Below are 27,134 nucleotides of genomic sequence, written 5' to 3'. Positions count from 1 at the left end.
TCCGGGTCTAAATTTCAACTCTAAATCCGAGACCATGGCATGGACGGCGAAAAAACAACCCATGCATCGGATGCATTGCATTGGCTGCGCGCTGCGCTGCAGCTGCACTGTGATGATGGGTTCAGCGAAGAGCTCAGAGAAAATAAGGTGGTTATATTCAATCCCGAAATGCTTTGCGAGTGGTCACAAAATCGTCTCGACGCAAATCACCTAATACAGCCGTCTGGTGAAATCGCTGATAACAACAATCACCGATTTGATAATGATTTTAGTTTCCTGAAACGTACATTTGTAAAGTCTTAAATATCAAAGTATGTTTTTATATGTATGTATATTCCTCAACATATTTTTTAAGTTATCTTTGATATTGTTGTAGTCATATTCTTTCATATTCGTTTTTTGATCGCTACTAATTTGTTGTTGTATTAGATCGGCATTTGATTTCGTTGGCATAAACAATAAAATACGCGCGCAGCTCAGCTGCATGCGCGTATCGAGTTGACCTTCCTTATAGCAACACGCTTGTGTGTTGCTGCCCTCTACGTTCGTTGGTTGGCATGCTTACCTAATTGTGCGCGTACTTCAACTGTATGCGCGTATCGAGTGGACCAACGAACGTAGAGGGCAGCAACACACAAGCGTGTTGCTCTAAGGAAGGTCAACTCCGCTCGAATTTTGTGACCACTTTAAAAAATAAGGTGGGGTTTTGAGAAATTTGTCGAGTTGATTTTTTTTCATTTGTTAATTTCAAATATTTTTTAATGAACAATTATTAGATCGGTTATTCTGGGTATAAATATTACAAATATCACTTTAATTTTTAAAGAAAATATTTAGCTTAAATAATCATGATTTTGACATTTTTCCTCATTTTGGAATATTAAGCCTGTGACGAGGATACCTCATATCTCTTATTTTCTTCTGCTGAATTTCGCTGCACCACTAATAAATGCATAGACAACCACCGTAATAATCGAGGTCATTTTTCTGGCCTGGGTGCGCCGAGTCTGGGCCGGTCGCGCAGCTAGCTAGTGACGTTGATGATGCGCTGGGGCTTCAGGCGACTCGTCATAGATCTAGCAACTTAGACAATGACGTGTAATTTGCCTGGCCTGATTTGAAGTGTAATAGCTGCTGGGCTGATGTTTATCAACGATGATTGTTCAAGGTTAGATTTCAAATTTTAAATGTCATTTGACTTTTAAGTCTATAAATCTGAAATAAAGGCGCTGTATCCCCGAAATCCGGGTCTAAATTTCAACTCTGAGTCCGAGACCATGGCATGGACGGCGAAAAAACAACCCATGCATCGGATGCATTGCATTGGCTGCGCGCTGCGCTGCAGCTGCACTGTGATGATGGGTTCAGCGAAGAGCTCAGAGAAAATAAGGTGGTTATATTCAATCCCGAAATGCTTTGCGAGTGGTCACAAAATCGTCTCGACGCAAATCACCTAATACAGCCGTCTGGTGAAATCGCTGATAACAACAATCACCGATTTGGTAATGATTTTAGTTTCCTGAAACTTATATTTGTAAAGTTTTAAATATCAAAGTATGTTTTTATATGTACGTATATTCCTCAACATATTTTTTAAGTTATCTTTGATAATGTTGTAGTCATATTCTTCATATTCGTTTTTTGATCGCTACTAATTTGTTGTTGTATTGGATCGGCATTTGATTTCGTTGGCATGAACAATAAAATACGCGCGCAGCTCAGCTGCATGCGCGTATCGAGTTGACCTTCCTTATAGCAACACGCTTGTGTGTTGCTGCCCTCTACGTTCGTTGGAGTGGACCTTCCTAATAGCAACACTGCTGCTGTGTGTTGCTGCCCTCTACGTTCGTGGATTATAACGTCTTTGGATTTTGCTTTTCGCTTTCAATATTTTCGTTCCCTTTTAATACATTACTGAAGGGAAAAACTCTTGTTTTTTCAAATTTTCTCTAGATTCCGAGGTGTTGTACAACACAAATAGCGAACATTCATAGTCGTGCAACGGTGCGAGATTTCACATTCGGTGCAAGAAAGAGATACTCTATTCAACTCGGCTAACGCCTCGTTGAATATAGCATCTTTCTTTCACCTCATGCGAAATCTCGCACCATGCACTCCTGCCTATTCGCTATTTGTATATTGTCTAAATGTTATTTTCATCGCCTTTGTATGTCATTATTATTAGCATTATCATTTCCATCGTCATACTGTGACTCATTGTCAAACTATCATTGTTATCATTAGCGTTTATTTACATGGCAGTAGTGATCATGTAGGTGGTTGTATAATACTGACCTTTTTGTACACTGTCGGCCAGTTGTATCAGATTGATGTCTTTTAACTTGTTGGATAGCATTTCCCTCGCTTCTTGATGCCTTACTGTCTTAAGCCATTCGCAAAGCATCTTATATAGAGCGAGCATTATGTTGCCAATGTTGTCTTCCTTGAATCGACTTAGTTGAGCCTCGGTGAATCCTAGAGCTAGTCCGACCTTCCTGAAGTCTGATGGATCCATACCGTCAGCAAGGAGATGGAGTTCGAACTCAGTTAGATTCCCAGGGCTATATTGTATTCAAAGAAAATGAGTCAACAGGTGTTCCAATTTTAATTTGCATTATATTTCGGGGAAATTGGTATTATCGAGATTCAAGAAAGTACTTCACCTAGTTACAATAAAGTTTGCCCTTCAAAGATAACAAGCAAATGATAAAGAAATAATAATAGATATGAAAAAAACCGTCTGTTGCAGCTTGATATAGACAGTTTTTAAAGAAAAGTGTTTATCGGTAGTTAAACGAGTATTCCGGATTGAAAATAATTATGTAAAATAAAAACGATTAAAAGTCACCTCTCTAAATGTGGATAATTTCATCACAATCTGATAGCAAGTCACTTAAGGTAATGACTTTTGATTTTAAGAAATATTTCGTAAAAAAAAAAAATTAAAAGATGCTCGAATATTCATTAGGTGGGTTTACGGTGTCCCCACTTTCCCTTTTTTAAATATTTTGACATGGGTTTTCATTCATGGGTGTTTGAAATGTCTCCCTTGAAAAAAAGTCAATGCATTCATTACCTTATGCTTTAAGGACGTTCCACAGTTATGTTGATGCGCATCATGATCTGCGCATATTTTACACTCTGCGCGATGACGTCACAGAGGATGAACAGGACAATCAGCCGTAGGTATGATCTGATTTTCTCCTTATCTGCACTTATTGCAAATCCGATTATGTGTTATTTTATGCAGCTAATAAATTGGAATTATTTCTAAAAAAAAAGCATGGACCATTTTTGTTAGATTCCTCTAAAATTTTAAAATACTTTATAGGCCTACTTTACAGTGCGTCCCACAAAAAAACGAAACCGAGATTTAGCGATGATTTATCATAATTTAATCACAAATACAATAGACAAATGACCTACCAATGTAAAGCTTAGAATCTCCTCTTTCATCTGATATTACTTAGATTATTCCTCATTCACGCATGAGTGAGCAAAAACAATTTGAAGAAAGGATACCAAAAACTCATTTGGCGGGGGGTATCTGAATTTTAAAAAGAAAATCACATGCCTAAGAAGTTCAATATATGCTCTTTAATTTGATACCTTAATCACAAAAAATGGTCAAGAAGTAAAAAAGTTACGTTTCCTCGAAACAATGCTTGTATTTCCATAATTTCATTAAATAAACGTGTTTTCACCGGTTTCCCACAGAAGCTATCGCATGGTTAACAAAAGACTTCATGCATGGCTGATCGTCAACAAAACGGAGTGTCGAGTGAGTTTGAACGCTATCCTGTAAAACCTCTTCATTTTATGAAATTATTGAAATTCAAGCCTTATTTCAAATAACCAGAACTTTCCTATTTCTTGACCATTTTCTGTAATTGAGGTATCAAATTAAAGAGCAGATATTGAACTTTTTAGAAATGTGGTTTTCTTTTTAAAACCCAGATACAGCCCGCCAAATGACTTTTTGGTATCCCCTCTTCAAATTGTAATTTCAGATGAAAGAGGAAATTCTTAGCTTTACAATGGTAGGTCATTTGTCTATTTTATTTGTAATTAAGTTATGATAAATCATCGCTAAATCTCGGTTTCGTTTTTTTCTGGGACGCACTGTATAGTGCTGCAAAGTATGAAGAATAGGATCCCGAGTTTTAATAAAATGGTAAAGTGGTTTGGAATTTTTCCTCACATAGATACAAAGCTTTTTGTGCGTTTTGGGGTGTTTTAAAAAGCACATTTGCTCTAATACAAGTGTTGATAGTTTGAAAACAAGCACATGAACCCATATTTTATAATGTTTGCACCTCTTAGGTATACCTTCCTTTACAGCATTGCAAAGTTTGGTGAAAATGACATGGGTTTCGAATAAAGTGCAGCATTTCTCATTTTCTTGTACTTATTGAAATTTCACATTTTGAGGTTGAGTGTTTGTTATTTTTCGCACAATTTCAAAGAACTGAGAGTGTTGTTAGACTTGAAAGAGCAAACAATTTATAGCAATATGAATAGATTATCCATATTGAGGATAAAATTATTTATTATATTAAATTTGAGGAAATTTCCATTGATTTTGACATAGTAATCATGGTAATAGAGCTTTAAACTCATTGTTATGATCTCGTGAGGTCTAAAAATGCCAAATTCTTTTGAATGCGCAATTCTTAAGAAGGTCTATTTCGGTGAGTATATCTATATCATAAAATCAAGCACATGGACCCGTGTAAATTTTTGCATATTTGAAATATGTAGGGGTTAAAGTATCTATGCGCAAAGTATGATGAAAATGACATTAATTTTCAATGTTTGGGAGCAAGACTATGGAACCATTCGCATTTAAACAGTATTTCACTTTTGATTGTTTTCGGCGCATTTCAAGTCAACTCACAATACTTTGGAAACTGATAAGTTGAAAACGAGCACATGGACCCCATATTTTTAACTTTTTAACGTTTTTAGAATATATTCCTCTACAAATCTAGAGAGTATGATGAAAATGACATGGATTTTGAATGTTTGGGAGCAGAACTAAGGAACCATTCGTATTTTAGACATTTTGGACGATATTAGACTTTTGCCCGTTTTCATGGTTTTAGGCGCAATTTACACTCAGTTTCAAGCCAAAACTTGGACAGTGAGAGTTAAAAGGAGCACATTGACCCCATAATTTTTGTTAATATTTTAACATCTTAAGAATATATTCCTCTAAAAATCTGGAGAGTAGGAGGAAAATTACATGGATTTTGAATGTTTTGGAGTAGATTCAGCAGAACTACGGAACCATTCGTATTTTAGGAATTTTGGACGGTATTAGACATTTGCACGTTTTCGGCGGATTTTGAGCTGTTTCAAACCAACTCGCAACAAAATAGACACTGATAGTGTAAAAACGAGTACATGGGCCCCACATTTTTAAAATTTCAACGTCTTAAGAATACATTTTTCTACAAATCTAGAGAGTAGGATGAAAATGACATGGATTCTGAGTGTATGGGAGCAGAATTACGGAACCATTCGAATTTTAGACGGTATATATTATTAGACTTTTGCACGTTTTTGGAGCATTTTAGGCGATTTTCAAGCTAACTCGAAACACTTTGGACACTGATAGTTTAAAAACGAGCAAGTGGGCCCAATATTTTTAATATTTTAACGCCTTCAGAATATATTCCTCTACAAATCTAGATATCATGATGAAAATGACATGGATTTTGAATATTTGGGAGCAAAACTACGGAACCATTCGCATTTTAGACGGTATATTATGTGACTTTTGCACGTTTTTGGTGCACTTTAGGTGGATTTCAATATTTTCAAGCCAACTCGGAACACTTTATAGACACTTGTAATTAAAAAACGAGTACATGGACCCAATATTTTTAATATTTTGACGGCTTTAGAATATATTCCTCTACAAATGTAGAAACTATGATGAAAACTGATATGGATTTTGAATGTTTGGAAGCAAAACTAGGGAACTTTTCGCATTTTAGACGGTATTATTAGACTTTTGCACGTTTTTGGTGCACTTTATGCATGTAAGGTTAATTTCAATATTTTCAGGCCAACTTCCAATACTTTGGACACTCATAGTTTAAAAACGAGCACACGGATCCCATATTTTCTATATTTTAACGGCTTTAAAATATATTCCTCCACAAATCTAGAGAGTATGATGAAAATGATATGGATTTTGAATGTTAATTGGGAGTGAAATATTGAACCATTTACATTGTTTAGGGTATTAAGAGACTTTTGCATGTTTTCGGCGCATTTTAGGCGATTTTCAAGCCAACTCAGAACAATTTGGACACTGATAGCTTAAAAACGAGCACTTGGACCCCATATTTTTAATATTTTAACGGCTTTAGAATATATTCCTCTTCAAATGTAGAGAGTACGATGAAAATGACATGGATTTTGAATATCTGGGAGCAAAACTACGGAGCCATTCGCATTTTTAAAGACGGTATTATTAGACTTTTCCATGTTTTCGGCGCATTTTCGGCGATTTTCAAGCCAACTCGCAACATTTTGGACACTGATAGCTAAAATCGAGCACATGGACCCGATATTTTAACTTCGCAACGTCTTTTATATACATTCCTTTACAGTTTAGCCGAGTTTGATGAAAATGAAATGGATTTTGAAAGAAGTGCAGCTTATAAAATATATTTTAATTTTTGAGTAGATTCACGTCTTTGAAGATTTGTTTTTTCCGAGTTTTTGGACTATTCTTGCCAAAAAATTAGGGCACTGCTGACTCCAAGTAGACATACTTTTACTTATCAAAATACTTCCTCTTACTTTAGTATACACTTTGTTATATATCTTGAAAATTTGATGCGGTATCCACTGAGTAAAGATGATTTAAACTCATTTTGTGAATTCGTGAGGTCTAAGAGAGGCACAATTCTAATGATTGCGCAACATTTCATAACATTTGAATACGGCGAATTTGAAGTCCCGTAGAAAAAATAAGCACATGAACCTATATTATTTTTTGCAATTTCACGATGCATACATACCAAAGTAACTCTCTGCAAATTTTTGGTGAAAATGACATGGACTGTGGAACGTCCTTAAATCAGTTGCCAATCTAATTTTATTCAGTTTTTGTTGACAGAATTTGAATAAAAATATAATTTCATGCAAAAATATACAAGATGATAAATAGAAACACGATATTTATTAGCTTACTAATTCGATGAATTAAATTCGATGACTAAATCTATGAATACCTAAAAAAAAAAATTCATGAAATAATAGAAAGTTTGAAATTTCACAAATTTAGTATTCCTTGTCTGATTTAACTTAAATGTTCGGCGTCTTCTTTCTGTAATTTGACACGTACTCTATCTGTTCAAATCATACTATTTTCAGCCTTGAGTACCCGCTGATGGGACTTATTCGAATTCCGATGCACATAATTGGACTATACTAGAATGTAATAGCGCATTCTTGAAATCAGCAATGGATCCATTCTTACCCTAAAATTAGGTAAAATGAAAGAAAATCTGATTATACAGTCCATTTTTTTAAATAAAAACTGGCACTTTTCTTGGATAAATGAGCCGTTGCTATGGTAACAGGCCATTTGGAACATTGATATTTATCGTTGAATTCAAGTATAACCATGGCAACATCAATGTTTATCATTCTAATTACTTCATGCAGAACACTCACTGTATTATTTCTCCTAAATTAATTAAGTAGGTCAAACCTTTATACGCATGTACATTAATTAAATTTTCATTGTATTTTTCACCTGACCGTGACCTTGTCACCCATGTTTTTTTTTCTAATTAGATGTTATATTTATAAATTTAATCACAAACATATCTCAATTAGACCCTGAAAATAAGGGGACATGGAATGATGATCATACATGTATTCTACATTTTTATCAATATTTGTACCTTTCTAGGGGGAAATAACATTCTGTATTTTTTGTTCAAATGAGGGGGGCAAAACAGATAAAGTCAATTCCAATTGCATTTTCCACCTGTCCATTGTCTTGTCAATCATGTTATTTTTGTAAATTAGAATTTATTTGGTTGCCATGGCAATAGCTTGAAAATGTAATTTATACACTTAGCAACCAAAATATTTTTGTTAAGCACTGTAAAATTAGGGGAAATTAAAGATAAATCATATTCTACAACGTATTTTTAATCAAATTTTCTTTTTCTGGGGAAAAACAAGCCGTTGCCATGGCAACGAACCAATTGGAACTATCTTGGTGATCTTGAATATTTCTAAATTTTATATGTATTCAATTGGGAGCCTGAAAATTATCATTTTGGTCATCTATATCATGTTTATTTAACATTTACATGGGAACGTATGTTACTTTGAAGAAATTAATCCCTAGCCATGTCAACGGCCGAAAATGGCATTTATGAATTTACCTCCCATCTTTGAAATAAATCTTACGGCATATACTAATACTTGTGAATGTTTCATGCTGTAGTCATAATTTGCACAATTGTTCGGCTTATCCGCTCTATTATTTATGGTACTGTAGGACCTAAATTAAATCTACTCACTTGGTATCTGGACCCGGGTTTGGTTCCACGTCACCAGACATCAGTAGGAGCACAGTGATCACAACAGCATTGTACTTCATCTTGATTTCATCTGCTTCTCCACTGAGTGAATAAGATATATTGCCTGGAAAGATTGGTGTTTCATGATGTTCTGCGACCTGCGATTATGAAGAGGGGGGGGGGGGGCAGAGGAAGAACAAAGAAGCACCGGTTACAGACAATTTACATTGCAAACAGTATCTTATAATTCTATCAATTTCATAACTTTCTGTTTTAGGGGTTATCACTGAAACTTATGCGCTTTTATTTATCAAAACATGATTACAACGGAACTAACATGTATGAACCGTTTATTATTGTTGATTATTATTTACTAATAGTGCGTTAATACCAGTAACCCAATGATATTTTAAAATATCTGACAAAAAATATTGTTTAAAATCAGAAGCTTATTTTTAAGAAAGAGAATCGTCACAATCTCTCTTCATTATATTGGCTAGTTTAACCGTGTTAGGTAGGCCTACTTTTATAAGAATCATTACACATTACTTTTGCATGGAACATTACATCTCTTTTCATGGTTAAAACTTTTGCTACATTTTCATTCTTAAAGATGATAAATAAGGGCTAAGAAAGAGTTACTAAATGTAATTCACGCCTTGCTGCTCAATGATATGTGTTAAGGTTCAGAACCAGTCAAAAAATTGTCATCTGCAACTGTCCCGACAGTAAAAGGTTTGATGTCTCCTCATGATTACTGCCATCTTTATAAGCAATGACGAATTTAGCTACATGTACCTGCGAGTATGACTCCGATGTGCCGTCTGGTTGGTCTGGTTTACTTGTTTGAGTTGAATTGTAGTTTACAGGTGATACGCTATGAATGGTTATGTATCTCAGGTCCAGCTCGTCGTCTACGTCACAGGCCGTGGTAGGTTCCGGGGCAAGAATGGATTCCTGTTTTGTTGAACAGGTTGAACATGTTGAAAGAGTACGGTCCTTGGTACTCAAAGACATATCCTGAGCGATCTGATCGGGACTTTTATTATGAGACGAAGAGCCAATGTCCACAACGTAACTGATCTGAGAACATGCTTCGACTTTGCTACTTTTAGCCTCACGATCACTTGGAAATTCAGTTTGGGAGGGATTTGGGTCTACATCGTTAGAAGGCGGAGGTTGTCGACATGATGCGTTATCAGTTTTGCCATTTTCACCAGATGAATAGCCATTGAAAGACGAGATGTGGCAATTGCCTCTGTTATTTTCTCTTGAGTGTTGAGCTGCTTTCTTAGCCTTTTCCATTAATTTAAGACCATAAACATAATTCCTCAGGTAGTAAAAGTAGTCATATGCTTTCTGCTTGCGACGCATAAACGTGCCGATCCTGACACGCCAAAGACTGAGAGAGACAGGCATGGTGGCACCTGGAGACTGCACGATAAATGAGAAAACGCATCGGTAAAACGATTAGGAATTCACCGTGTACCAGCGTAGGCTTATTGTTTGATAGAAGTTTGTTAACTTTGATTGACAGTAAATTTTCATCTACTGAACACTGAAATAAAATTTAAATGATTACATCCTTCAAAAGGATCGAAAAATACATCGTTTTTTTCAGACTGTTTTGCAACGCAAGAAAATTAAGCTTGTGGCGACCATCTGCGTTCGCGGAATTGGAGTGGTGTGTCTGCACCCTTTCTAGACAACCGGGGTGATGGTGTATGTGGGTGTGGGTGAGGGTGTGTGTGTTCCGCATACAAAGGCTGCCACCACAACCCAAACATTTAATTTCAGATTTTTTTTAGGCTACGCAGTGCCATTTCTTTAAGTAACAAAAGCAAGGAGCTAAAGCCAGATGATGGCTGTAATGTAAAATTTGCAAACTTGTCATGTTTGTGTTGGCTCATTTTTTTTTTATTAATAGGAGTGGGCTGTAAATGGATGATTTTGATTTTACTGTGTATTTATTTATTTATTTATTTATTTATATATATATTTTTTTTTTTGGGGGGGGTTGTTCCTTTAATCTTATCTCAACATGAAATCGCAATACGTTTTGTCTCTGGTCTGAAAAAAAAATTGTACCTGGCCAAAATCCCAAATTGCTGGTTCTACGGTGTTGGTGTCTATTCATATGTTTTGGTGGCAGGCAATTTGTTATTCTTTTCCCCCTAAAATTAGTAAATATAAACCACTATTTGTAGAGTTTAAAGGTATTCTTACCGAAATGTACCCATTTCTAGACTCCTTTTTTAGTCAAAAAAGTGATTTTCATCGCCTTGTGGTTCTTGGATATTGGACGATATAAAAGCTTTATTACTTTAAATATAAATTGGGATTTACGGATATCAGCGAAATATATCTAATTATATCCCTTACTTAAGACTGTTGTATTGAGAGTGTACACAAGGAGAAAAAGAATAGTTTTACTACGCAAAACGTTTGCCGTAAAATAGTTCATTTTCCTTGCTGACGTCACGCATAGTCCATTTTTTCCCTAGGGAAAAAATGAACTATACGTTTTTTTGACCCCCCCCCCTACCTCGCGATTTGCGAGCTGTGCGGCGCGATGCAAGCAGAGCGCTGCTCAGCCAAACGGTACTCTCCACTGCATGCCACGGGAAACTTTCGGCGAGCTGCATTAACCAGGTGCGCTCGCTGAATAGACGATCTATACGGCAAGACTTATTTTGTTCTCAACTTCTCAACGATTGTTCTATATCGACTTATCAAAAATCGTTTCGCTGTAAAATGGTATGAGTGGAAGGAATATAAAACAAATATACAATGACCCATTCTCGGAACAGGCTTTAACTATTCGCACTCAGGAACATCACATAGTACTATTCTCCCTCGGGCCGATGGCCTGTATGTATGTATGTATGTATATAAATTGTAGTGTCATAGGAATGAGCTCCTGAGGTTTAGAATTAGATATGCATGTATTCAGAGGTGATGAAAAGGTAATTCGGCTGAGATTTTAAGAAGAAAAGTTTATTTTTGACATTTCCCCCCCAAAATGGTAAATTTTCGAAATGCATAATTTACCATAAATCTAAGGACAATAAAGGAATAGCCCTGAAACTTTCTAGAAAACTTTCCTAATAGACAATTAATAAGTGGGCGAAATTCCAAATTGATATCATTGTTTTCACAAATTTATAATGTCTCAAACTTGAAAACTCAATTTTCAGAAATTTAGCCTTTTTACTGCATTTCACAGACTTGAATGTACTAATGTATATTATCATTATCTTTACCACCCTTTTCACCCTATTGATAAGTTTTTCTAATCTACACCTTTTTAATCTTGGAGTTGTATACTAAATGAATATACTGTATTTTGGTGTTCTGAAAATTAAATATTGTCCCATGGGTTTCATTTGGCCGCCACCTTGACGGCCATCTTTCGATTCTGACGAAAAATTATTAAATGTTCGGGTCCAAAAACATTGACACGTTCATAAGGGGCAGTGGTGGACCGTGACCCGGAGGAAACAAAGCATTGGGGGGGGGGGGGGGGGCACAGTATTGTTCACAAACAATACAGTGCCCCTCCGGGTCACGGTCCGCTACTGATAAGGGGCAAGTATATTTTGGTTCACCTTTGAAGATTGTTAAACAAAAGAACAATGCAACATATCAGTTAGAAGATAGGATTACATGGAATACATTCCATTTTTCTCCTTGCCAAGAAAGTCCAGAAAAACTAGAAGTGAGGCAAGATGCTGTAGAAGAGGGGGAGGAGGTAGTGCACCAAGATTCAAGACGTAGTATTCGTAATAAGAATAGAACCTGAGTACAATAGAAATTATGTGTAATATTGAAAATAGAATTGAAAAATTAGTACTTAAAAAAATACATGACGTATAATATAATTTAGACAACTACAATTTGTGAAATTGAGTATTTCAAAATTGTACGAGGTATAATGTAAAGATTGTTTGCTTGAATGCAAATTATTCATTTCGTTCATTATAAACATTGAAAAACTGCTATAGTAGTAAGTTGGTGAGGAGTGTACTGTAAAAAGCTAAATAACATTGATAAATTGGAATAACCAGATGTTTTAATCAGATAGGATAGATTGGAGAGCTTTATATTTGGATAAATTGAAGAAAAAAAAAATGTGTTTAGTTTGGAGAGATATTGTTCATAGAATAATCAGTTTGAAGTTTTTTGTGTTGTTATGGTCACCACTATACTCTGTTCAAGTTTGACAAGGGGGAGAATGTTGTGTATACAATCATTGATGCAACTAAAATGTATTCAAAGTAATGTTGTGCATGAACAGTTAAGATATTCAGGTCACCACCCGGTGTAGTTACTGCATACATTGTAATCTTACATGTTTAAGCTGAGCTATTGAATTGCACTATCGTGCTTGAGTGAAGCCACATCTAAATGTACACTATTGAATCAGACATTAAACTGGATTCAGAGAGTCAAGACTGAATTTCATTATATCTCCTGTCTTCGTTGGCTCTTATGTTACTTCAACAACACTACAACCTGTTAATAGGTAAAAAAGTTACAAATCGCCTGTGCAAGCATACTTTTCCATTTTTTGTCTATTAACCTGAAAATGTTTATTTTTAATCACTTTTACCAGTGTTGTTGTCGAGTTGAAATTACCGAGTCCGAGTTCAAGTCCGAGTCCTGTTTTATCCGACAGTTCACATAGTGACAGTGCTTCTCAGCCAATCAAAATCAAGGAAAGTTGTCAGACCTGTCGGATGAAAATTTAGATGAATTGTTCCCCTGGAACCGTATTCCTTAAACGAGATAAGCATGCTTAAGTAAAAAATCTGAGCATTTTGTCTTATTTTCGGTCTAAGACAAAACGCTTAGCCAAAACGCGAATTCCATAAAGAATTGGCTAAGAGATTTTGCGCGACTAAGACAGATATAGGAAGAATGGATAAGTAACTTTTCTTAAATTTGCAGAGTCTGTATTTCATAAATGAAGATTTTAGTTGCAAAAGGGCTTAGGTCCACTTTGGACCATTCTGAGAAAAATCATGTTTTTTAATCTCACTTACTGCAATATTCTTATGAGAAACTAAATTGTCATGATGTACTACCATATCATGTGAACATAAAATTGGGTATAAAAGAAATCTACCTGTCTTCAATTTTTTCTATAAATTATTTTAAAAATTATCATTGTGGACCTAACCCCTTTTGCAAGTAAACTGAAATGAATCCAATCTATTTTGATTAAAAAGTGATTTTTCTTGGCCACTTTTATTCACGTTTTCATGTAAATTTCAAATTGTCTTTGTTTCATCAAAGCGACTAAAAATTTAGAGGTTTTGAGACAGAAAACAATAAAATTTATGAACAATGGACCTAACCCCTTTAGACAAATGAGCTCTTCAGAAGAGTTTGTTTAAAAAGGGGTTAGGTCCACTCCAAGAAAATCATTTTTTTTTATTCTCCTATATTGCATATTCTTATGAGAAACTAAATTTTCAAGATTCCCTACCATGACAACATAAAATTGGGTATAACAGAAATCTACCTTTCTTCATATTTTTTTAAATATTCTTTTCCAAAAAATTCGGTGTGGACCTAATCCCTTTTGCAAATAAACTGAAATGGACCTAACCCCTTTTGAAAAAAAGGGATTTTTCTTTGCCATTTTTGATCACTTTTAAATAGGAATTTCAACATTTCTTTGGTATCATCAAAAATCTTTACATTGAGACCAAAAAATCAAATTTGATGAAAAATAGACCTAACCCCTTTTGCAAGTGAGCTCTTCAAATACAACATGGCTAAGAAATTAGCCCTAACTTTAAGACAGTTGTGAGTTGTCTAAGTATTTTAGTTTCAAGGCAATTTCCGCCCACGTCTTTTATTTATTCTGAAATATGATATGAATTAAGCTTGGGTCTCGAGATTTCTTCCCTATCTCTTATTTCGGCTATCAACGTGATTTTCTCTCCTTCAGTGAAATTGGCTTTCCTTTTTTCTCATCCTCCATCTTGATATTCATTATGATGCGATTTTTGCTTTAACACATAAAACGCATTAAAACTTAACCCTGGTCTAAGTGTGTTAATAAACTGCCATATTTAAACCTAGGTTTAAGTTTCGTATTCCGATAGTAAGGTTTAAGTTGACCTTGGTCTAAGAGTGGTAATAAATCCTCAAAAAGTTAAACTCGCGCAGGGGGGTAGTTTAAGCCTGGTTTAAATCCAACAAATTCTTAGAATTTATACCTATAGTGCATTTCGAGCTACTTCGTCAATTTTCAACCGATTTTCATGAAATTAGGAACACACATTGGTCTTAAGGTAAGGAGGTGTGAGATGATTTTTTTTTTTGCTTTTTCAAAAATTGTGTTGCCATGGTAAGAGTATATAATGGCTAAAATTGTGCCGTTTAAAATACTTCATCAGTTTTGTACCAATTCTCATGAAAATTGGCTCACACATTGAATTTGAGGAAAAACTGTGCAAGACACATTTTTGCATGTGTCGGAAATCGTGTTGCCATGGTAACAGCATATTACGGCAAAAATTATGTATAAATCTTGCAGTTCCAACTACTTCCTCAGGTTTTAATTAATTCTCATGAAATTTGGCACAAACATTAGTCTTGATGTGAAAAATATATTTTATGCCTTTATAAAAGATTGTGTTGCCATGGTAACAATAACAAAAATTATATGAAAATCTTCTGATTTGAATTACTTTATCAGTTTTCAACTGGTCAATTCTCCTAAAAATTTGGCACACCCATTAGTCTTGAGTTGAAGATCTCTAAGACATATTTTTGCCTGTATCAGAAATCGTGTTGCCATTGTAACAACATATCATATAACGAATATAAGGTGAAAATCTTGTAGTTCGGACTCCTTCATCTTTTTTCAACCAATGCTCAAGAAATTTGGCACACACATTAGTCTTGAGTTGAAGATGGGCAAGACGATTTTTGTCTGTATCAGAAATCGTGTTGCCAAGGTAACATTTTATATAATGAAATTAGGTGAAAATCTTGTGGTTTGAACCCCTTTATTAGTTTTCAACAAAGTCTTATAAAAGTTGGCTCACACATTGATTTTGAGGTATAGATCTGCAAGACATATATTGGAAAATGTGTTGCCATAGTAACAGCATATCAAATCAATTAATGTGTAATCACCATGATGTGGATTGAACTACTTCTTCGTTTTATGACATTGGCCTATATGCTCATGGAATGTAGGTTTTGAGCTAAAATAATCTGCGAAGACACATTTTGTCATTCATCAAAATATGTGTTTGTATGTTAACTACATACGCCAAAATAAGATTAAGACAATGGTCCACGATAACTTTTGTTTGGCTACATAGAGAACTACATGTAGCTGTGGGCTTTATAGTTCTTGTTTTATTTTATTTTATTTTTATTTATTTATTATTATTATTTTTTTTTTTGGGGGGGGCTTGATCTCTAGATCTCGAACTAAGTCTCGAGTCTAGATCTAGACCTATAAATTACGATGTATACACCTAGATTGAAATAGATCTAGTTCTAGATCTAGATAGGGTCTAACTTTTAGTCTAAGTCATTTAGTCTAGATCTAGGCCTCGGTTAGAGATTTATAGATCAAACAGTAGACTAGATCAGCCAGTCCTAACGTTAGGGTTACCGGCTAGTCTAGAAATAGAATCTAGAATGAATAGAAGAAAGCACAGGCTAGGCTGCCTAGATCTAAATTATATAAACCTAGGCCACGGCATAGTCTAGACTGAGCTGTTGGTCTAGGTTTATCTTAGTTTAGGCCTGTTTTCTACTCCTGGAAAACTAGATCTAAACAAGTCCCCAAAATGTATAAAAAAAAAACCTCCTCCAAACAAACAGATGGACCAAAAAACAGGAGTAGATCTAAATCTACATAGATGTCTAAACTCTAGGACTAGATCTAACTTAGTCTTAGGCGTAGTTGGCAAGCAATGCATAGAATAGCGATATAGTAGCAGTAGCTTTACTTTAGTTTTGGTCTAGATCTAAGTCAGATCTATTCTAGACCTACATACTTGGTATATAGTTGGGTTTGTAGATAATCAGTCCCACATACTTGGTATGTACTCGAATTAAAAGAGGTTTCGTCCCACTTTCTTGGTATAAGGTTGGGTTTGAAGATCTGCAGTCCAACATAGTTGGTGTGTAATCGGATTTGAAGATCTTCAGTCCCACATACTTGGTATATTGTTGGGTTTGAAGACCCTCAGTCCCACATTCTTGATTGAAAAGTTAGGTTTGAAAATATTCAGTCCCACCTTCATGGTTTAAAGTCGGGTTTGAAGATGTTCTGTCCAACTTACTTGGTACATGTGTATATTAGGGTTGAAGTTCTTGCATTCCCACATAAGTGGTGTAAAGTTTAATAGTCTTCAGTCCCATATAATTGGAAGAAAATTGGGTTTGACGATATTCAGTCCCACATACTCGGCATATATACTTTATAAAGTAATTTGGTTTGGGATCTTTGGACCCAAATATACGCACAAGTGGGATTTTGATATCTTTAGTCCCACATGAATAGTGCATAATCGTGTTTGAAGATACTCAGTCCCCAAAACTTGGTATCAAGTTACGTTCGAAGATTTTTAGTTCCACATAACTTATTAGTATAAAGTTGGGTTTGAAAATCCAAAGACGCATTTGGGACTCACTTAGAATTCAGCCCACGAGTACAAGACCAACAGTCCGAGTATGAGTCAAGGTTCAACTTCAATAATATGGACTCGAGTCCTGAAGAGAAATATGTTTTACATAATATACACTAGGCAAAAAAGTTCTTGGACACTTATAAAAGTTAAAATATTCCATTAAGATATTTGATTAAAGGCAAATTATTGTATGTCAACATGACCAAACAATATTCTTTTTCCAGCATGACATGATATTTTCATGTGAACAGTCATGCATGGGTGGTTAACTGCTTTAAACAATAGCAATGTCAGTAAAAGAAAATTGCAAGAAATGGATCAGTCAGTGCATGGCTGGTTACAGGCATTAAACAATAGCAATGTCAGTAAAAGAAAATTGCAAGAAAACGATCAGTCATTCATTCAGTTGTTAAAGTTTGTGTGGCATAAATATCCATTTAACGATAAAAGCAAACTTAAAGTCAAATACCACTCTAAAAGTGAAGAGAAAGTTATCCACCTTGGATGCATCACTATTCCACTGGAATTTTAAGTCAAAGTTAGTCGATGAAAAAAATGTCAAATTTCAGTATCTTGGCAGAAGCAAAAGAAAACTATTCTTACCCTCCTATCTTCTGCAGGGGTGGTGGCCCTAGGTCGACCACTCCTAGGGCGGTCTCTAACTTCATCAGTAGCCAAATAATGCTGGTTCAAATTTGAAATTGTTGTTGGTGAAACCTGGAAATATCGAGCCACTTGTCTAAATGACTGCCCAGACTGCAACATTCCTATTGCTCTTGCACGCTCTTGATTGGAAAGCTTCATCTTGAAAGTGAGTGTCCAAATGATCCATCTCATTGTGCATCTCGTGATCCATCCCTAAGCATTCAATTCAAATGATAACCCCCTGTTGAAATTGTTGAATGTATGCCTACAGGGTGGCCATGATCATTAGCATTTGAATGGGCGATTTCTTGCAATTTTCTTTTACTGAAATTGCAATTGTTTAAAGCATTTAACCACCCATGCATGACTGTTCACATGAAATTGTCATGTCATACTGGAAGAGGAATTTTGTGTGGTCATGTTGACATACAATACTTTGCCTTTAATCAAATATCTATGGAATATTTTAACTTTTATAAGTGTCCAAGAACTTTTTTTGCCGAGTGTATATATATACAGTGCGTCCCACAAAAAACGAAACCGATATTTATCGATGATTTATCATAACTTAATCATAAATACAATTGACAAATGACCTATCATTGTAAAGCTTAGAATCTCTTCTTTCCTCTGAAATTACTTAGATTATTTATCATTCACGCATGAGTGAGCAAAATAAATTTGAAGAGGGGATACCAAAAAGTCATTTGGCGGGCTGTATCTGGGTTTAAAAAAGAAAACTACATTTCTAAAAAGTTCAATATCTGCTCTTTATTTTGATACCTCAATTAAAGAAAATGGTCAAGAAATAGGAAAGTTCTGGTTATTTGAAACAAGGCTTGATTTTCAATAATTTCATAAAATGAAGAGGTTTTACAAGCTAGCGTTCAAACTCACTCGACACTCCGTTTTGTTGACGATCAGCCATGCATTAAGTCTTTTGTTACCGTGCGATAGCTTCTGTGGGAAACCGGTGAAAACGCGTTTATTTAATGAAATTATGGAAATACAAGCATTGTTTCGAGGGATCATAACTTTTTTACTTCTTGACCATTTTCTGTGATTAAGGTATCAAATAAAAGAGCAGAATTTGAACTTTTTAGTCATGAGACTTTCTTTTTGAAAACGAGGTTTTGGCATCCTTTCTTCGAATTGTTTTTGCTCACTCATGCGTGAATGAGGAGTAATCTAAGTAGTATCGGATGAAAGAGGGGATTCTAAGCTTTACGTTGGTGGGTCATCTATCTATTGTATCTATAAATCATCGCTAAATCTCGGTTTCGTTTTTTGTGGGACGCACTGTATATATATATATATATACACAACAAAAACCCCTTGAACAAACGTCAATAATTTCCGAACCAATGCGAGTTTTTGATATATTTTTACATGAGCGTGTAGGTAATTTTATAAGCTACCTTCTGAGTAAATGTTATGAACGAATTTTACGTCATGCTTCAGTGAGCACCGTCGGAAGGCAAAAATGTCACTTTTCAAAAGTCACAAGCCAAATATCATGACTTTGATTCCATTTCATATGAACTGATTCCACATTCTCATCATGAAAAATAGTCAGAAGGCTTGTAAAGGTACTTTCTAAAAGACGATACAACTTTTTTGGCTAAATTTCACGGTTGAATAAACACAAGTCCAAATTTGCTATAATTGGATTTTTTACACATTTTTATCAATAAAAATGATCGAATATGATGAAAATTATTTTTGGGAAGAGTATCTTCAACAATATGCATCGTTTCACGGTTCAATGAACATTTATTGAAAACTAAAAATACGATTTTCAAATATCATAGGCAAGTATTGTGTCATTTTGGTAACTGATACTGATCTTTTATCAATTTTTTCGTTATGTTCATGAACAATTAACATGCTTCAATGATTCAAAGGCGTTCAATTAAACATTCACGCTTGAATGAACATGTGGAATGTGATTAGCTCTTTTTTCCGTTATTGGAAAAAATGCAATTTGTAACTATGGATATCTGTCACAAACCTCCTTGCATGGTTCATTTGATTTGATTTTTATGAAAATCCCGATGCTTAATGTATCAGTGAGCACACAATATTCGAAAATTATGCAAATGGGAAGAAATGTCAAGGCCTTGGCCCCACTCTGTGCCGTATCGAATTGTTATTTTGGTGTGCGCGCCTTTTGGATAGTGTCACCCTGAAGCCATGTGCGAAGTTTCATGAAATAACTGTTGGCAGAAGTAACAGAAACCGTCCATGAAACAAACCCTTATTTCATATTTGTTAAAATTTTGACTTCCTCTCTCTTGACTTGTGTACATTATGGGTGCATATGTTTATGAATAAGTAACCCCTTATTAAATATGGTGGAACTTTTTTTTCAAGGCTGTCTTTAGCATTGTCATTTGGCAGTAATGTTTATCAACCTATGGGCAGAATTCTGTGCAAAAATGAAATCGATTTGTTTATTCATGGATGAGTGAGCACGCATCAAAGTTGGAAAATGGGTATTTTCAATGTCACAGACTCATTTTAAAGGGTAATAAGTTCAATATTGGGGGCAAATTCGGTTTCAAATGTGACTTTAATTGCTGTTGTTTTTATCAACCATCATTTCTATCACCACACACTTTCCGAACTTTTAACATTTTCATGGTTGAGCGAGCACATTCGAAAACTTAGGATTGAATACTCTTTATACTGCATAAATGTATTCTTTTCCTAAGAATTTCTCATGATCAGTTTAATTCATGGATATATCAGGGGGGTATCCATAATTTAAAAATGGGGGAGGGAACTATAATCGGGGTAGCCACCAACATTTTCAAATTTTAATAAGACCTAACAAGTTGTAGAGGATACTACTAAAACCCCTATGATGATACGTCACAATACAGGGGCCGCGGAACGGTTTTCAAAGTGTGGGGGAGGGGCTGAGCAAAAAGTGTGGGGGGGGGGCTGACCATGCAAAAAATCACAATCGTATGGTCAATTTTACATTTGTGTACATACTTTTGGAAAAAAGTGGGGGGCCCTCACCCCCACCCCGCTTCTGCGGCCCCTTAAATATTGTGCTCACTCAACCATGAACATACGATATCAAAATTGTGTGTTGAGTGGCTAAATGATGGATAGTAATACAGCATTAACACCATAAAACTCACCTAAAAACAACTTTTGCCCAACTTTGTATTTGCACAATCTGGAAAACGACTCTTGTGACTTTCAAAAATGGTCATTTTTAATTCAATCTTTAACTATTCATGCATGACTCAACCGATCAATCTCATTTTCCCCCAGGAGTTGCTTAATGAGTGTAGAAAACTACCTACGAAATATCATATCTCAAAATAATTCCGTTCAAAAGTTACAGCAATTTGATTTAGGGGGGACTTACTTTTTTTGTTGTGTATATATACATATATATATATATATACATATATATATATATATATATATATATATATATACACATATATATATATATATATAAATATATATGTGTGTGTGTATATATAAGACCTACCCTGGTACACGATGAAGTGTATTCAGCATTGCTAGATGTACATGTATCCAGTTTAGAACTAGGTGACGATTTACCGTCTGTACAATATGGTATAGTGTTTGATGTCTCCTTCTCGTCATGTTTGTCATCATCTTGAGCACCAGTGATGGCTCTAGCTTCCTGTGAGTAAGAATCAGACGTGCCACCAGGTTGGTCCTTTTTACTTATTTGAGTGGAGGTACAGAAGTTTGCAGGTGATACGCGATGAATGGTGATATATCTCATATCCAACTCATCTACGTCAGAAGGCTTTGGAACTTTGGTGTCAGAAGGATCTGGGACAGGAATGGATTGCCTTTCTCTCGAACCTGTTGAACGTGTTGAAAGATTACGGTCATCAACACACAGAAACCCATGTTGAGTGATATTTCCGGGGCTTCTGAAATCACATGAAGATCCGTTGGTGATGTCACAACCGGAAATGACCGAGATCGACAGAGTTTGATAATGCACGTCGACTTTACTATCGCTGGTGTTTCTTGGAGATTCAGTATGGGCTGTTTTCTGGTCTACATCGTCAGAAGATGGAGGTTGTTGACAGGATGTGTTGACAGCTTTGCCATTTTCAACTAGTGAACAACCATTTCTAGATGAATTCTCGCTATTGGCATTATCACTTTCTTTTGATTGTTCAGCTTCTTTCTTCGGATCATGGCGATACCTCCTGAGATAAGTGCCGATTCTGACCCGCCAGACACTCAGAGAGACAGGCATGGTGACATTAGGAGACTGCGTGACATAAGAGAAAGAGAACGTACCAATGATTAATATTTGACGCGTTGATTCATTGAGGTATTAAGAAATCAACATAAACTGCCTTATATTTTATCTGTCAAATATACATACAGTGACCCGTATCCGGAACCTAAGTTTCACTTAAACCACGGTTTAAAGTTGGGGTTTCCATTATTGAATGAAGAACAAGTTTCCCAGTCAAGGTCAAAGGTTTTGTTTCCTTGAATGCTTGAGCGTCCGATAAGGGTAGCCGTGCTAAAGCGCTTAAAAAAATTTTGTTTTATAATTTATTATTATTGTTGTATAATTTATCATTATTATTGTAGGGTTTAAAACTAAACACCTACTTGATGAGAATAAAATAATCAGTTAAAAAAACAGCATAACTCAGGAACTTAACAGCAAACATAACATATCAGGAACAGAAGACAGAGAAAAAGTAAACAAAGAGATTGGATCTGTAGTGTCGTATCTGTGCATCTGTGTCTGTGTCTCATTTATTTATTAAAATACTCTTTCTATTTATACCTTTGGCCTTCGTAGAATGGACATTCACCAATAAAATTCAAGGTAAAAGCTTTTCAAAGGTCAATGAATGACCTTTTTGCATTATAAACCATACTGTATAATGGTATCTCTGAGATGAAAAGGCACAGGTTGGTGATCATGGTGTCAAAATGCACAGATTCTTACCTGAAGATCAAATAAAATAAAATTTAGTACCTAGAATGCACATTCACCCATAAAATGTATTGCCAAAGGTCAATGACCTTTTATACTATATGTACCAAATTATATAATTGTATCTCTAAGTTAAAACGGCGCAGGTTGGTGTTCTTGGTGTCAAAACACACAGATTCTTACAGGAAGATAAAATAAAATAAAATTAGGCATCGAGAATGCACATTCACACATAAAATTAAAGGACAAAGGTCAATAATAATAATGGTATCTCTGAGATAAAATACCGAAGGTTGGTGATCTTGGTGCCAAAATGCAAAGACTTGTACAAGACGATTAAACAACACCAAAATAAGTATAAAAAAATAAACTTTCACCCTTGAAATCGAAGATCAGAGGAAATGTATAATCTGTATGACATAAAAATAACCAAAAAATATCCTTTGTGTTCATACTTTATTTGTGAATAATGTAAATAAAGATGGCTAATTTGTAATGAAAACATCGAGGTTTCATAATTTCAGTCTGAAATAATGAAGGCCATGGAGAATGTATTTAGGTGTCAGAGGTCAATGAACCCTTTCCAAAATATCAGTGGAAATTAAGTTTAAAAAATGTTGATAACCAAATAACACTTTTTCATATACTGCGATGCATTGCCAAAAGCAATGAAAAAAATAAATGAAATCAAGTATATAAATTGAAATGATTTTTAATTTAAGTAGCAGCATTTAATGCATCATTATATCTAAATCAAAGTTGTCGTGTCTTTTTTTCTCTCCAGCGATAGGCCACTCATCTCAATGCTATAATAAAAAGTATAAACTATTAGCTTAATACTTTAGTACTTGCTACTTAATACTTCAATACTTGCTACTTTAGTTAACTTCACCATTGTCACCATTTTAAATCACATCACACATGATTTTTTTTACACTTTTGGCAATGCATTACAATATATTGTAAGAAAAGGTGCTATTTTATCTAAATTTCACCTCGAACTTATATTTTGACATCATCATTGGTCAAGGATTCAACTATTTAATTTGTGTTCATTTTCCACGCAGGTCAGTCTTTTTCCCATCAGAATCACTATACCTACATGCCACAATCACGTTATATCGACCTATTAACTTAAATTCCCTGACGTTATTGACATAGTTGATTGACCTCTAACTCCTAAATATATTTTTCATGGCCATTTTTTTTCGTTATTTCAGAGTGAAATTATTAAACTTCCAATTTCAAGTTCTTTCTTTCTATTATTCACAAATAAAATGTGAATATAATGGATCAATTTCTATTTTGGGGGAATCATGCATGGATATATAGATATCTATCAACTTTTGACCTTTGACTTTGGATATCAAAGTTGAAGGATTATTCTGTATGATTATTTTGAGCCTTTTTATCTTCTTGAAAAAATTGCTTTTTGACATCAAAATCACCAACATGCAGCGTTCTATCTAAGATACCTTTATACGACATATAGTCCATGTACAAAGGTCATTGACCTTTGACTTTATGGATTAATATGCATTCTAGGTGATTAACTTTATCTTATTTGACCACCCTGTAAGAATCTGTGCATTTTGACACAACGATCACCAACCTGTGCCGTTCCATCTCAGAGATACTATTATACAGTATGATACATAATGTAAAAAACAAGTTCATTGACCTTTGAAAGGCTTTTACCTTGAATGTTATTGTTTAATGTGCATTCTGGGTACTTAATTTTATTTTATTTGATCTCCCTGTAAGAACCTCTGCATTTTGACACCAAGATCACCAACCTGCACCTTTTCATGTCAGAGATACCATTATACCGTATATGGGTTATAATCTAAAAAAGGTCATAGAGCCTTGAAAGGCTTTGACCTTGAATTTCATTGGTGAATGAGCATTGTAGGTACTTGATTTGATTTAATTTGATCTCCCTGTAAGAACCTCTGCATTTTGACACCAAGATCACTAACCTGCACCTTTTCATGTCAGAGATACCATTATACCGTATATGGTATAGAATGTAAAAAAGGTCATAGAGCCTTGAAAGGCTTTGACCTTGAATTTCATTGGTGAATGAGCATTGTAGGTACTTGATTTGATTTCATATGATCTTCTTGTAAGAATCTGTGCATTTTTACACCAATATCGCCAACCTGCGCCTTTTCATCTCAAAGACAGCATTATACCGTATATGGTATATAATATAAAAAAAAGGTCATTGACCTTTGAAAGGCTTTGACCTTGAATTTTATTGTTTAATGTGCATTCTGGGTACTTAATTTTATTTCATTTGATCTTCCTGTAAGAACCTCTGCATTTTGACACCTAGATCACCAACCTGCACCTTTTCATCTCATAAATACCATTATACCGTATATGGTATATGATGTAAAAAAAAAAGGTCATTGACCTTTGAGAGGCTTTGACCTTGAATTTCATGGGTGAATGAGCATTGTAGGTACTTGATTTGATTATATTTTATCTTCTTGTAAGAATCTGTGCATTTTGACACCATAATCACCAACCTGTAATATTTTATCTGGGAGATACCATGATACAGTATATTTAAAAAGGTCATTGACCTTTGACCTTGGAAAAGGCACTTTCCCCAACCTGTATTCCTCCTAACTTTTTTTTTGGTAAATGTTGACACCCATACCTACTCAAATAAGTCAAAAAACCATTTCCAATAATTTTATTCCCGTTGGTTACTAATTACGGGATAATATAACCAATAAAATTAAAGAAAATAGGAGAACCCAACTTAAATGTAGTAATCCAATTCACAATATAAACCAATGAGGAATAAGATAATAAGGAATAATATTTATGATAATCATGTGATCGTCCAGACATTTATTGACAATAATAGGACATTTATGAGACATTGTGAAATTTTCCCTTTCTTACATCCACCAGCTTTTGCTAAATCAACCTGTTTATGTATGCAACCATTATGTGCATTATGTGTATAGGCCCTATGCAACCATGCATTAGGTGATTATAATACGCATGCAGTACATCCATTATGGCACCACCCTTTGGTTGTACATGACATTATGTGCTAATTTATCATCCTATTCACGAACTATCCTTATGTTTTCAGAGGACATGAACCAATTTTGAGAGACTTTTGTGTAATTTCTAGCTTTTAGGATTTACTTTTTTGAATACCAACACAAGGGATCGATCAAGAAAATAAAAGACTCTAAAATTTTACGAGATATTTAACAATTGACATCTCATTCGAAATAAACAAATTAAACATTATTTTTTTATTCTGTTTTGACTCTAACCTCTGAGACACTTCGTGATGTCGATGACCAATTATATTTATATAATTGTATTTGTTCGATAGGATCGAAACTTTTTTAGTTTTGTTTCTTTATTATTACAGTGCCACTGATACTTCGTGTTTAAAAGGTTCCTTCGCATACAAATCATGGCTAAGATATTCAGAAATTAGAGTGTTTCATTACATTTCGATTATGAATAATCATTATCAGATTCCGGTTGCAGGATGTCAATTCACTGTCATCATTTTCATCATCATCATCATCACAAACAGCAAAATCGATTACACATTCATCCTTTATTGGTTTTTTTAAACTTCATCCTCTCTTTATCTCATCACCATTACTACCACCATATTGCTGTTACGACACAGAACATTTACACACATATCATACCCATAATCTTAAGTTTCTGGTAATATCAAATATTCCTCGTGAATAATGACATGGACATTTTTTTTTCAATACAAACAATATATCATCTGATAATAACTATTACTCAACTGAAGATTTTACTTCTAGATTTAGAGACATGGAACATAAATTCAGTTTGCTTCATATTAATGCTCGAAGTTTGAACAAAAATTTTGAGTCATTGGAATAATTACTTTTCACTTTAAATAATTTCAAATTTTCCATTATTGGTGTCACGGAAACATGGCTTCACAATACTTCACCTAACATATTCAGTTTGTAAACTATAATCTCATTAGGCGTGACCGTGAAGAACAAAGAGGAGGAGGTGTAGCATTTTACATCAGTGAACATTTACAATTAAAAATAAGAAAAGAAATATCATTAAAACAGAGTGAAACTTTATTCCTAGAAATCATGAAGCCGAAAGGCAAAAATATAATTATTGGATTGATTTATAGACCCCCTCATGATAAAGAAGATTTATTTTGTGAAGACCTTGAAACGTGCCTTCATACTATTAGAAAAGAAGAGAAACATATATATTTAATGGGTGATTCTAACATCAACCTGTTAT

At 34.7% G+C, this 27,134-nt stretch overlaps 1 protein-coding gene across 1 annotated transcript; it reads right to left on the bottom strand.

The window, feature by feature from the left end:
- Positions 1–401: 401 nt before the first annotated feature.
- On the bottom strand, positions 402–22,151 carry LOC129259288 (uncharacterized). The gene is made up of 5 exons (XM_064103093.1): positions 21,387–22,151; positions 17,831–18,085; positions 9,357–9,992; positions 8,559–8,716; positions 402–2,561 (listed from the first exon to the last, which is right to left on the bottom strand). The coding sequence occupies exons 1-5, from the start codon at positions 22,137–22,139 to the stop codon at positions 2,252–2,254; spliced, it is 2,112 nt and encodes a 703-aa protein (XP_063959163.1). The 5' UTR covers positions 22,140–22,151; the 3' UTR covers positions 402–2,251.
- Positions 22,152–27,134: the final 4,983 nt, after the last annotated feature.

Source organism: Lytechinus pictus, chromosome 8 (assembly GCF_037042905.1).
Source record: "Lytechinus pictus isolate F3 Inbred chromosome 8, Lp3.0, whole genome shotgun sequence".
NCBI lineage: Eukaryota > Metazoa > Echinodermata > Echinoidea > Temnopleuroida > Toxopneustidae > Lytechinus > Lytechinus pictus.
Note: the sequence above shows the minus strand (reverse complement) of the source record. Positions and strands in the feature narration are given on the sequence as shown.